Source organism: Neopelma chrysocephalum, unplaced genomic scaffold (assembly GCF_003984885.1).
Source record: "Neopelma chrysocephalum unplaced genomic scaffold, ASM398488v2 Primary Assembly neopelma1_119, whole genome shotgun sequence".
Lineage (NCBI taxonomy): Eukaryota > Metazoa > Chordata > Aves > Passeriformes > Pipridae > Neopelma > Neopelma chrysocephalum.
This window is the reverse complement of record NW_020897781.1, coordinates 2,564,476-2,577,811: the sequence shown is the minus strand read 5'-3', so window position 1 is coordinate 2,577,811 and position 13,336 is coordinate 2,564,476. Positions and strand designations below refer to the sequence as shown.

General features: G+C 42.9%; 1 protein-coding gene across 5 annotated transcripts in view; it reads right to left on the bottom strand.

Moving 5' to 3' along the window:
- Window positions 1-13,336, bottom strand: part of DIDO1 (death inducer-obliterator 1) — a 55,818-nt gene that overhangs the window by 11,427 nt on the left and 31,055 nt on the right. For all 5 annotated transcript variants that reach the window (XM_027697307.1, XM_027697306.1, XM_027697305.1 and 2 more), the window contains exons 8-14: window positions 5,047-5,494; window positions 3,973-4,132; window positions 3,350-3,466; window positions 3,063-3,170; window positions 2,461-2,596; window positions 1,776-2,322; window positions 791-944 (exon numbers count right to left, since the gene is read on the bottom strand). In XM_027697307.1, the coding sequence (XP_027553108.1) occupies window positions 791-944; window positions 1,776-2,322; window positions 2,461-2,596; window positions 3,063-3,170; window positions 3,350-3,466; window positions 3,973-4,132; window positions 5,047-5,494 (1,670 nt within the window). The remainder of the gene's footprint in view (window positions 1-790; window positions 945-1,775; window positions 2,323-2,460; window positions 2,597-3,062; window positions 3,171-3,349; window positions 3,467-3,972; window positions 4,133-5,046; window positions 5,495-13,336) is intronic.

Sequence of the window (13,336 nt, the reverse complement as noted above, 5' to 3'; positions counted from 1 at the left end):
CAAGAAGCATTACATGGTAATATGAGAAAAACCACAAATGAAAATCCAAAAAAAGCAGTGCAGGTTGCCCCATCCCAGTAGCCCAGTGGATAATGCACAATTATATTTAGTAACTTCTAGAACATAATTTTCTGATTTCAGACAGGCTGTTCCTAAATTCAGAGGTGTTTGATTAGAATTCTAGTGAGCTTCCTGTCATGAGGACACTGAGACTCATTCCAGCAAAAGCACCAACCCTACTAATAAACTCCTAAAACACAAATTTTTGTTTGAAACTTCATAAGTCACATAAAATGCCCTTTAGAGAAAAAAGAGAAAGAAAAAGAAAAGCTTACTTATTTCAGTGTAAACCTTTCTACTGCCTCATTATTTGAATGTACACCCTCCCAGAACCATATCATCCAACTGGTTTTATTTGAAAACTAGTAAAAAGGATGATATTTGTCATAAACAGCCAAACATAATCTTCTAACAGATCCCATCAGTGTGAAAACAGAACAAGGCATCCACTTCAAAGCACTGTCTCGAAAATAATGAAGCTGAAATAAAGCCATTATTCCATGTTAGATCCTAACATGTTGAAAGACGTTAGACTTCTTCACAGATTTGTGAGGAATTTTTAAAAGGCTGTGTTTTTTTCCTCAGATACTTTTCCTATTACTGAAGGGATGCCATTTACAACTGCTACAGTTCTAATATAACTCTATAAACACACAGTGCCCCCAACCTTTCCAGCACCAGGAACTGCAGCACAGCTCCACTGCAAACACACACACACATCAGTGCTAACCTCACTAAGATAATCAAAGCACCCGGAGACTGGATATGCTTTAGTGACAAATTTGGCCACACTTTGCATGTTAATAAATCCTTTCCAAATGGTGTTGAGACGAGACAGAAAGAGGGAAGTGTCGCTGTCCTGAGGTGAGCGTGGCTCTGCAGCACTGCAAAACAAATCCAGACAGAAAGGTTACACAATGCAAATGAGGATGGACCCTTTTTTTAAAATTTTCTTCCCTCCTCCTACTGATTCAATACTTTCTTTGAAACAAATAACAAAATTTTTCCTAAATGCTTTGTTAATGTTTTCCATTAACTTGTTATTACTTAAAAACGCAACGAGTAACAGAAAATAAACTTGTAGCTGCAGACAGATAAAGACACGACTTTTATAAAATTAAGTTACTACTATGTTGTGATTCTGACTTCATAACAAACTAATTGGAATTATAGACTTCCCACTAATTAAGTCAACAATATGCATCAGAAAAATTCTCAAGTAAAAGAATTTGCTATAAATAAAATTATTCTAACTGCAATTGCACTAGGTTATACTCAAGAGTATTTGTTTTTACTATTATATGTACTCAGAACAGGAATGAAATCCACTTCCTTCCAAGCTGATCAAGTGGTTAACTTAAGTTCATGTTCAGATGTAACAGTATTTTAATACAGGATGAAAATCTAGAAATGCCTTTAAACCATCTCTCCCAGTGTCAATATACATGCAAACTTCTAAGTCTGCATAATACCTCCAGTTTTATTTCCCCGCTGAAACAGTGCAGAATCTTTGCTGTCAAAGTACACTCATGCTCTGAAAATTTTACCAGCTAGAGAAGGCAAATGAGAGATGGGAAATGAAAAATGTAAATCAGGCTGCCTGAACTTTAAACCTGAACATGCCTTTTAACTGGGGGAAAGGGGCTGGGACATGGGACTGTGAAGAGAACCACGGGAGGGATGTGGCAGCCTGGCTGGCTGTGGAGGATACGCACTTGATGTTGGGTGACTGATGAACCGCCAGGTATCTGGGATCTGGTGAGGAGGACGGTTTTGTTAATATGGATTTGGGGACAGTCAGAGCTGGTTTGGAAGTTTCCTGTTTGGTTTCCCCCGCTGAGACTTTGTCAGCTGCAGGCCCAGAACGCTGTCCCGGCGTCGCGGTCCCGGAGGAGCTGCTCATGGCTGTCCTGGGGTCTCTGCCCGAAACTGTCACGGTTGTGACAACTGGGCCAGCACAAGAGGCAGGGAAAGCAGAGACCTCTTCAGGTACAGCAGAGTCTGTGCTGTTCTGGCTCTGGCTTGTAGGAATGTAAGTTCTTTCTGCAGTTGGCTGAGAAACTGTTTCTGCTGCTGGTTCCACATCGATGTCCATTGCGTCGTCAGCAACGGGCTCTTTGTCAGGCTCTGCTGCCGGGGCTGCTGCAGGACTTTCATACTTGGGCTGGACTTCTGGCTTTGATTTCGGCTCCACCTTTTTAGCAGAAGCCCCTAGCTTCATCTTCTTAGGTGGTACCTCATCTTCAGATGCTGAAATCTGACCTATAAATTTATTTCAAAAGCTTGAATTACTATTTAACAATAAAATAATTTGGAGAAACTATTTAAAAAAAAAACAAATAAACAACACTCTTAAAGTAACAGTTCTTTTACTTTGCCCGAGGTCAGCATTGTAAATACCTGTACAGATTTTGCAGTTCAGGTCAAAAAGATGGGCTCGATGTTGACTTGTTGTATCCTTCAACATGCTGCTAAAAACATCTAGAGAAGGAGCACTGTTCACATTGGGTGCAGTTCGGGTTGACTCCTGCTGTTCCTAAAAGTGAATAAAGCAAAAAATATTCCAGTTCATCATTAATGTCCACTATAAAGAAACACTTTGAAATCTGTTAATTAACTCCAGTTCTTTAAAAAAAACACACATTAAAGGCCATGGTTAAGGCATTTCATGTTAGACAGAGTCCTCAAATGATATTTGTCCTCATTTCATTCCAGAGTGTTTTGAAGTAGAGAGCTAATGTTCAGAAATAGAAGACTTCTCTATAAATTGACAGCAAGGGCTGAAAAATATGCAGCATTTTTGAAATGTCTGCAAAATATGCTTATCATTGCTTGTTGCACTCCTTCACACTCAAAGAAAAATGCTCATAGCACACCTACTAGGCTGTGATATCCCTACAGTTTAATGAAACAATCTGCACTTCTGATGACAAATTTGAAGCCCTAGTTGCCATTTCTCCCCCTCAGTGTCCTCATGGTGAAGCAACAGCCCCAGTACTTACATCAGAGTCAGACACTGGGGGAGAATCTTCCATATTGACAACTGGCACATGTTCCCGTTTTACAGCCGTTTTCTTGATTTCCTGAGATTTGCTTCGTGACTCCACCAACTGAGAGAAACAAAACCACAATGGTAAAAAGTCCATATATTTAATTTATTATGTACTTTGTTATCGTTTGGCACATGGTAAAGGAAAAGACTGTTGAAACTGAGCATTATTAACTTAGTACATGTGGTAAGGGTTGGCAAACTCATATCTAAGGACACAGGGGAAATGATGTTACTTACTGCCTTAGCTGGTTTCTCTTTCCACACAGACAGTTCTTTAGACAAAAGTTCTTCTGGTTTCATTCTCACTAGTTTTGACAGTGAAATTTCCTCACGAAGGACACGATGAAAAAGCCCCTGAAAACAGAAGAATTTTGCTCATTATCGCCAATAACTCTCAGTATAACTGAACAGGAATGTCAGAAATTGAACAGCCACTCCCCTGTTTCAAATCTATTGCAGAAATTAAAAGGTTTCAAGTGTTCTCTAGTGAATATTTTCATCTGTACCAGCAGCTGTTTTCTTCTTTTAAAGTACAGATATCAGGTATCCAACATATACTACAGAATGTCACAAGAGGAAAAATAGATTAAGTCTGTATTTATTTTAAGAAAGCCATTCTGTAAATAAGTATTTCACACCAAATGCCCAAACTGAATAAATACCAACGACCAACAAAAGTAGGCTTTGAAATCCTGCTTGGATAAAGCTATTGTTAAAAAGGTTTGAATAGCTTTATGATAATATAGTTTAATTTGTAAATCTCTATCTAGAAGCTCTGAATGTTGAGGGTAGAGTCTGACATACCGCTGAGCCCAAAAGTACATTTCTGGATAAGTTCACTGTTTAAGAAAGTTCCAAACCTGGTTTTTGGGGTCCTTGAGATTGAACATGATGCTACGGTATTTACTCTTGTATCTGTTGTCTGTAACTTGGAACAAATTAAACATCTCCTTTTCAATATTGAGTGCCACTTTCCCCACTTCACTCTCTGTCATGACCAGGTCATCACTGTCGTTGACTCTGTTAAAAACAAGGGCAGGTACGTGCAGTTATGTCAGGTGTGAATGGTCAGCTACAGCCACAAAAACTAACTTTTCAGAGCTGACCTCGGCTGCTCCTCACCCAGGCAGGACTCCAGACTCCTTAAAATGACACCTGAGAGCCAAAGTCTATCTCAGGACCTTGAACTCAGGCAAACTTTAATTATTGCCCACAGATGGCCATGGAAGACAAGGCTTTGGGAAACCAAGTCAGCCTTTATTCCTGCTCATGGCACTGCAGTCAGGAGAGGAGTTTCTCTGCCATGAGTGACACAGGGAGCCCAAGCACTTGAGTTTTGGTCCTAAATTCTCCACTGTGAGGAGCATTTCCATTTCAGAGAGCAGTGCTCTATGATAAGTCTTGATGGGTGGCATTACCTTTAACAATCATCGTGGGAAAATATGCCTTTGGTTTTTTATTTCCTTTTCCAAGTGATAGTTGCCCACTGACCAGAATTTCTTGTTGATTTTTATGTTGGGAGCAGAGGGAATCTCCCCCTCACTGAGCCTTTTACCTTTCACTATGATATTTCCTGTACTATGTTCCCTACAAATCTACATCTCCAACACTGCCACCACCAGATTTTAAAACTCAAGAGCACTTGCATTATAAAAGCTTCTATGCTGTAATTTAAATCTTCAACAGTAATTGCCTCAACATAAATGGGATAGTCAGGTTTCTTTTTCTAAAGGTTTTTTCACATACACATTTACTTCATATCATGAATTTTTATTTCAAGTATAAACCTGAAATGGCAATTGTACTTGTAGTAATTTGTAGCATAAATTCAATCCCTCAAAATTCTTTATCAACACATAAGAAAACCCTCTGCAGGCTAAACATTTAATTCTAGTTGTAGCGTCCTACATGAAATAAGTGCTTTGAATTCCCACCTCTTCCATAAAATTTCTTTCAGGGATCGTCGAATATTTTGTCGAATCTGAGAGTTGGGCTGGGACTGCACAGGGCTGGCTGATGCTTTTGTTTGACTACTTCCAGCTGCAGCTGACATGGAAGGCAGTGAAGGCTTTTTGAGTCCTCCACCCAAAGTGGAAGATGGAGCTGGTTTCTTGGAAACGGAAGAGCCATGAGAGAGAGGGGACTGTTTGGAAGGAACACTGCCTGATGAAGGCCAAGGTTTCTTGGGAATGACACCTTTGAAACTTCCAGCAGGTTTCAGTGGTGGTTTGGTTAGTGTCGTGTTAGAGTAGGATGAGGACTTCTTGGAAGGCAGATTTTTGGGGAGAGAAGGTGACTGTTTCTCCACTATAGACACAACAGTCTTCTTCAATGCCAGTGAGGACTCTGCTCTATCTTCATTTCTTTTCTCTTCCCTTTGAGCTGTTAAAACAAATTAAGAAATCCAATATTAAAGGCTTAACTTTATAACTTCCTACTAATGAAGACCAGGTACTCATCTATAAAGAAAAATCTGTCAAATGCCATCTTCAGAGAATAACTGCAAGCAGGCAGTTTAAGCTATTTACTCTCACTAGCTTTCTTAAAACTAATTTTAAAAAACATGCCAAGGTCGACATAGGGTTTTTTTGGTTCAAAATTTTGCTTACAAGAAAAATGGGGGTAGGGAAAAGGCACCACCTTCAAAGATTCCTGAGAGGGATTTCATGGTTAAGCTTCAAAAACTCTCACACGTAGAAAAAAAAATAAAAATAAATATAAGGCAATACTATCTACATTTAAGCAGAAAAATTCTCATAGCACCTTACAGAACCAGTTTATCACAGAGGTTGACCTGATCACAGAGTCCATGAATTTGAAACTGCACTAATATTACCTTTTGTATTATTGAAGTTTGGTAAACCTATTCAGTTCCTAGCTAAATTACAGGTTTAGAGAATACTTAAACATTAACACTGCTACTTAGGCTGTAGTCATCTAATTCCCACCATTCTCAAACTATTGCATTCGCAGTATTCAGATTTTTCATTTAAACATTTTTTTGTTACTAGAATAATTGATATGCATCATACACAAGAAAATTTATGAAGTCTTAAGTAAAAGCTCCAGTTTTCCCACATGTTGAAGATATACTTGTACAGGACTTTAAAAGCAAACATGTCTTTCAATCACATTTCATCCACCCATCCGTATTCTGGCACTGACAGGAACAATTCAACACAGTAAAAAAAGCCAGAAACACACCCCACCCTCCAGCAAACAAAACATCATTTACGAGACATCACTCACAGTGGGCAAACACCAGCACAGGGATCTTGAGAGCTCAAACAAGGATGGGTTCTGAGGGAAACCACCAAAAAGCAACTCCTAAAATAGTTGTTTCAAATCCTGTTGAAGGTTTATAGATGAATTAGCCCACAAGCCCTGGGTGCAAAGTGCAGGATACTTCCTGGGCAAGATCTGGGAGTTTTAACTTCCAGTAACTTCACCAAGGACCAATTGGTCCCCCTTTACCTTCCATATCTGTTGAGAGCAGAAATCACTAGGAAGGGTCTAAACCATCCCATCTGTCTGTTGAGATGGACTTGAAGGGGACAAAGCCCTCCTGGGGGGTCTGGTTCAAGACACCCCATACATCAGCATAAGCTTCCAACAGAATCATCCCTCAAATTGGGGAAGATCTGGAATGCTTAAAGGACATGTGATACTTGCTCATTTCAGGAAGAAAAGGCCTTGCAGCCTAAAGTTCAGGTACCCCTGGACATCAGCATATGCTTCCAGCAAAGATCCTCCTCACCCCCTGGCCCTTTAACTGGCCCCACAGACACCCGTGGGAGACAAACCAAGAAATGATGCTGGACTTGACCTTTCATAAGGTGAAATACAAGAACATGTGCTGAACTTCTGCTGGAACACAAGGAGAGGCAGCAGGAATCCAGAAACACTGTATCTTTATCCTGACTTTTTTCCTAGAAGCATTTTACAATTGAGGATTATTTCTGGGAGAGATTTAACTATTTATTAGAAGTGTAAAACAAAACCTGCTGCCACAGTACATTAAACCGTTTCACAGGGTGTGATGATTTTGCCATAAAGGAGATTACAACTATTACCCTCACACTACTCCCACAGTTTTCCTTAGAGGCTGGCTGTGGTTCCTGTCTGAGCCAGGGAGACCTTTCACACGACCCTCTGTGTCTCTCCGTATGTCCTCCCTCTCCCTGACCCCACTAACACTATTCCAGTTGTCAGGAGGACTCTGGCACTCCTGTGAGGGAGGAAGGGGATAAGGAACTACTGCTGATGTTTTTTGTTTGCTCCAATTTGGTCCCCAGAACCTGAGAGGTCACCAGCCAACCTATTTTGAGGTCAGTCTTGAACAGAGCAGAGGCAAATATCCAAAACGTGCGCACTGGTAACTCTGCAGGAATTACTCTACTTCCATTCTCTTTTTCCTGGTTTATTTTATCTTCTGCACAGAACAGTACCCTTTTAGGCAGGTGGGACAGCAGCACTCTGTGACTTATCACGGAAAGGCAGGACAGCACAGCTTGGCTTTCAAAGCAAGGACAGCAAATGTCAGTTCTCAGCATTAACACATTCAGTTCTTTTTGGTTTACAGCAGAAGTACAACTGTAAATTTGTACTTAATCCTATATCCCCTCTCTTTTTAATGATTAGTTCAACATATTTAACAAAACCTACACTGATAAAACTAAAAATAGCAGAACCAAGATGTATTATGTCCATCAGATGTTGCATATGAGAACTATACCCACACCTCATACCTTTCTGATACAAACAGCTATATCACAGTAAGATTATGAACTTGCAAAAAACATAAATAAATAAATAAATAAATAAATAAATGAAACTAGTACAAAGGTAGATTGAAGTTCCCAGGGTTGAAAGTCAGCTGAATCTGTAAGGTCCAAGGAGATGCAGAGGCATCCTTTGCCTTTAGCCTGCCAGGTAACATCACGACTACTTAGAAAGGATTCTAAAGGTGTGTAATTCTGTGCTTCTTTAGCCAATGGAAAAAATGCAAATAGTTCATAAGTGTCATGCAGGCCAGTTTCAAGCTCTATATCCCAATTACAAGTGTCTCCCTAGCAGGGCTTGTTGACTAGAGAAGTGGATGGTAAGTTCTGCACGTACTAAGTCACACATGGCTCCTTCAGTGCTTCAGAACTACCAAAGACCTGTCCATAGGGACAGGACACAGCAGTATCTGATGGACACTGCCCAATCGTGTGCACATTTTGATAAAGAACCCAGGCTACTTAAATCCTACATATGCGAATAACCTGTGACAGCTGTAGATGAACCTCATCTCAACAAACCCTCTTATGCTGTTTTGACTATGAGAAACCAGAATTTTTGTCCCATCAAGTTTTGGTTTTCAGTGACAAGATCAATGTGCTGCCACGTAATCAGCTGAAGGAACTCACTGTGTCCTTACACAGGTCTTGGATCCAATGCCCAGGAGCACCCAGAGGACAGTGGGGAAGGAGCAGGTCTGGCTCTTCAGGTGGCAGCTCACCCTCCTATTGACCAACCCACAACACAGGCACAGCCCAAAGCTTACAGCACCTCCTGACAGGAATGGGAACATTGCTGCAGTGTGTTTGGAAGCAATAACATAAATATGTACTCTTTCCAGACAGCAGTATTTCAACACAAGGGGAATTTTACTTCTGAACAGATGCCAGAGTTGTTCAGCAAATGGATGGGATGTATCATGGACCAGGGATTCCCTCAGACCACGATTTCAAAGTGCTCGGCCGTGAAGTCCACGGGCAGCTTGAGGAGAAGGCGCAGCCAAAGCTAATGTACACTCCAGTCATTGTATTTTATACTGTGGGGGTTTGGTCATTTTCATCAGTAGTTCCAGCATACCTACAATAAATGTTCTTCAACAAATTTAAAATAAAAGGATGAGAAAAACACTGAACATCAGCCTACCCCGGCCAAGGGAATAACAGGGAGTTCCACCACAGGCAGATCAGTGCCGGAATAGGAAAATTAGTGGCTCTTCTACTCAGCACTTTTAACACACAGGTGAAACTCCTTGGTTTGATGTTAGAAAGTAACCATTAAACTATTTAAAACAAAACATTAATTCCTATTTGCCCCATTTTGTCCCATGGGCCACTTGTTAGGACAGGAACCGGATCCTTGCTGACTGGAGAGAGGGGTGGGCAGAAGGGATCGAGGACCAGATGGAGCTGAGCCAGCTCATTCCCAGGGTGAAACCCAATGAATCCTCGGGCAGAAAACAGCGCATTCCTCCCAGGCTTAAGAAATAGCATTACTGTGGTTATGTTCACTACAGACAGCAGCAGAATCTCTCCCACCAGATGTCAACAGACACAGAACCCCTCCCCTGAGGAAATTCCCCGTGCAGCAAAGCTATCGACATTACAACACACAGCAGGACAGAACTGCCACATCATCCGCTGTACAGACGAGCCCGGTGCTTACAGATACTTGTGAACATCTCAACACGGTGTCTCAGCAGAGCCATGCAGTTGTGGAAGCCCAGTTCAGCAGGATTTCCAGTGTAGGGCTGCTTAGCTTTGCATGAAGGATTTGCAGGCTCGTATCACAGTCTCTAACCAACAACCAGAGGCTGTGTTTTACACCACCAGCATCCATATTATCCAAAGGAAACTTTGCTTCTCTTCTGATCTTTAAAAAATGTTCCTGTATAGCATTCATGCCTATTCTGGTTCTTCACCCTTTCCCTCTCCACCCAATATTTCTTTGAAAGAGTAGCTTTTGAAAGCCACCTCAAAAACTACCCCACCACCACCCCTGGTTTCTATTTAAATTATCTCAGTTGTGATGAGCTGTTTTGCTGGAGACATTATTTAGTATTTCCAGTTTTTAAATACCAGCAGAAATGTGCTATTCCTTTTCTCTGTAGAGTTTTAAAATTATTCAAATCACAGTTCTTCAAAAAACTTTAACTTCTGGCTCTAGCTGATGCTAAAACTTTTAAATGCAGTGTAGTTAAACCACAGGCTGTTACACCTGAAGAGCCCATTTCACAAGGACTGGTAAGGCTGGGTTTTGGTGGATTTTTAAAACTTTTTTAAAAAACCATCACAGCTACTATTGCAGACATTAAAAAGACTGCTGTGAAATATATCTGGCAGCCATGAAAGCTGTTACAGAGTACTATGAGAAGTTTCTGTACAGAATTAAGATTTTAGCATAAGGTTGTTCATGCCCTACTGTTTCTGGTGTCTAGTTCCATCTTCACGTTTCCCTCTGTTCTCTTCCATCTACATTAATCTATTTTTTTCTTCCCCCAGGATGAAATTCCTCCAGGCAGTGTGTGAGGAGCCGACGGCTGCATCGCATCCAGCTTGCACAGGACCATCCACAGTGGGAGCACAGGCCCAAGGGAGCAGGACGTCGGGAACCCAGCCCTTGAGAAGACACTGCCCAACACAGAGGCAGCCCAAGCATGTGTGAGTTTTACTGTTCCTTTTCAGACTTCTCCGTCATTAAAGTATAGAGTTTTAGGGACAAAACAAAACCAAAACCCCACAACTAACTTTCAGGCTTATGCACAGTATATGAGTTTGTGTGGCACCAACAGTAAGAAAGCTGATAATTAACATTTTTCTGTAACAATAAAAATAAATCTGTAAAATTCCACAGTAGGAATAATGAAACCTAAGAAACAGAGAACAGCTCCTTGTGATCCACCTGTCCAAAAGTGGATCATTTACTACACTTTGAAGGATTTGTATGTCCTTAAAGGGGGGGGGGGAAATCACACTAATAGTGTTAAAACCCCCAAAATACCTGTTAGAAAGCACTGACACAGCCTGTGTAGGGCTGGACAGCACTGAGCAATTATGTACTGTGAGAAGAGCTGATCTCCACAGAGAGGCACCTGCACTGGCCTTCACAGCAGCTCAACCAGTTGAGAGGAACACGGGTTGTAGAGCCCAGCAGAGGCAGTCAGTCACCTGCTCAGGAACTGCCCTGCCAGCACTTTGGGTGTCACACACAGCTTGGCCTCAGAAGTCCCGCTCGGTCCCGCGGCTCCTCTGGCTCAGACGCAGGTGGCTGCAGTGGCCGTCCCTGTGCCGTCGCTCCAGCGCTGCCGTGTCCAGTGCGGGTGTAGGGAAGGTGAGGGCAGCCCACTCTGGCACAGAGCACAGCACAGCAGCACAGGCTCCTGGCCTACAGAAGATGAAATAACTCTCCTGTATTTGCCAGTTACCTAAGAACTGCATTTCTCCCCTCTGTATAACTGTTGAAGCAGAGGATGGGCAGGATTTGCCAACCTTAGAACTGATGTTGTTCAACAGCTTCCCTTTGCCACTCAGCCTTTTCCCGAGTGGACTTGTCCATGCAGGTGTGGCCCTTCCTCCATGACTTGTGACAGAAATAACCTGAAGAGAGCAGAATTTAACCAAGCCCCTCCACCCCGATGCAGAGGCTGGCACCAAACTTTAATCCACGATTCTTCCAACGTGAAACCTTTTGACGCATTACCCAACTTAAAAACCTGAACGAAAGACACGGGTGAGCTGGTGCTTTAGCCGTCAGTCCTAAAGCACTCCACAACGGGAAGCTACTTACCAGCTCCGAGCCGTCCCCCGGGAGCAGCTGTGCCCAGTCCCGGGCTGGGGCCGCGCGTCGCAGCTGCTGGGTGCCCCTGAAGCCCCCTCTGGTGGCACCGAGCACCGCTGCCCGCGGCTGTGCAGGTGAGGGGCTCTGGAACCGCTGCAGCTCCTCGCCTGTTCAACTGTTCTGACACCTGCTTTTGCTGGACTTCTGGTCATTTCCCTCAAAAACAGCTTACTGCTAGTTTTAACTCAGAAGTGTTGAACTACTCTTAAAGCAGTTTCAGTGTTAGTTTTCCCTGGAAACTGCCCACAGAACAGGTCTGCTTCCACTTTCAAGACCGAAATCACTCGTGTCTGAGGTGTGCTGCCTGCCCTGCTGCTGTTCTCCTAAAGACTCTATCAGCTCTAACTTGCACTGCAATTAAGCTGCCAGTGTGCCAAGCCTTTACATTCAGGCACACAAAGACATTAAACCTGTCTTTAAAGTGATTTAGGAGACTCAGAGACAAGAGCCTGCTGTTTCTGTGGTGATTTCTCTGCATTCAAGCCAACCTGTAACTCTAAGCTCATGCAAATCTGTACCTTTGACATATAGGCTTTATTTTAATCTACATGAGATTATAGTGATCTATCTGACCTATGTTAGACAACTGCATTTTCAATACCACCCCGTGCCCCGAGTGAGAGAGAGGCACTATGTGCTGCTGCAAAAAAAGGGCTTATTTTCCAGACTGTTCATGGATTGGTATCATCACTCCTTGCAGGGACAGGCCATCTTCAGGTTCCAAGTTCAGCACAGATCGGACACAGCAAATCAGCAGCAGACTTGACTCAAAGTGCAAGTGAACACCTCAAAAAAACCCTTTTATTTGGGGACTAGCAAAGAACTTTTTCACTGGCTATGCAGTCAAGTGAGCAAGTTCAAAGAACTGAAGTAAAATCAGTAAAAGAAAGCAAAACAGCAAGAGGGTGGTGAGTGTTTTTAATCAAACTTTCATCACTTTCAGTGTTGATGACAAGAGATAACCACCCTCATATGCATAGTGCCTCCGTAAGTGATACCAGGTTTCTGCCCCCCAACCCTTCCCCTCAGCAATGGTTCCTCACTGAAGCCAAGCACCCCTGATGGCAGGAGTGCTGGCCTGCTGTCTCCAAGTGCCTTGGGGATGTTGGGTGCTTCAAAGGCAAAATAGGAACATGCCAGGAGCAGGGACCAGCCTTCCTAACTTAAAGAGACAGGGCAAAAATCTTCACCCGGTTGAGCCACAGGGCAGGTGTAACATACCTTGTAGAGCAGAGACGGGGAGCTCCAGCAGTTCACAGCCAGGAGATGATAATGGCTCCCCAAGGATCCCACTGCTCCTTTTAACTGGCTGGGTCCCAGGGGATGTTGGCTTCAGCAGCCACTATGGTCTGCCTCACTCCACAGGCAGGGTTCAGGCCCTGAGCCAGCCCCTGGGCCAGCAGACCCCACCCCAGCACAGCCCTGCCAGCACCACAATGGGAGTTCGGTACTGGAGCTGCCGTGTTACACCAGCCACTCCTGTACTATGACCCTTCCAAAGCCAGAAGTTCTCCAACAGGAATTTCTCAGAAGTTCTGGCAGACTTATCTTGGGTATGCTCATCATTATTTGGTCTTGCATCAGCCTTTCTGAAAACTCCTCTAGTTA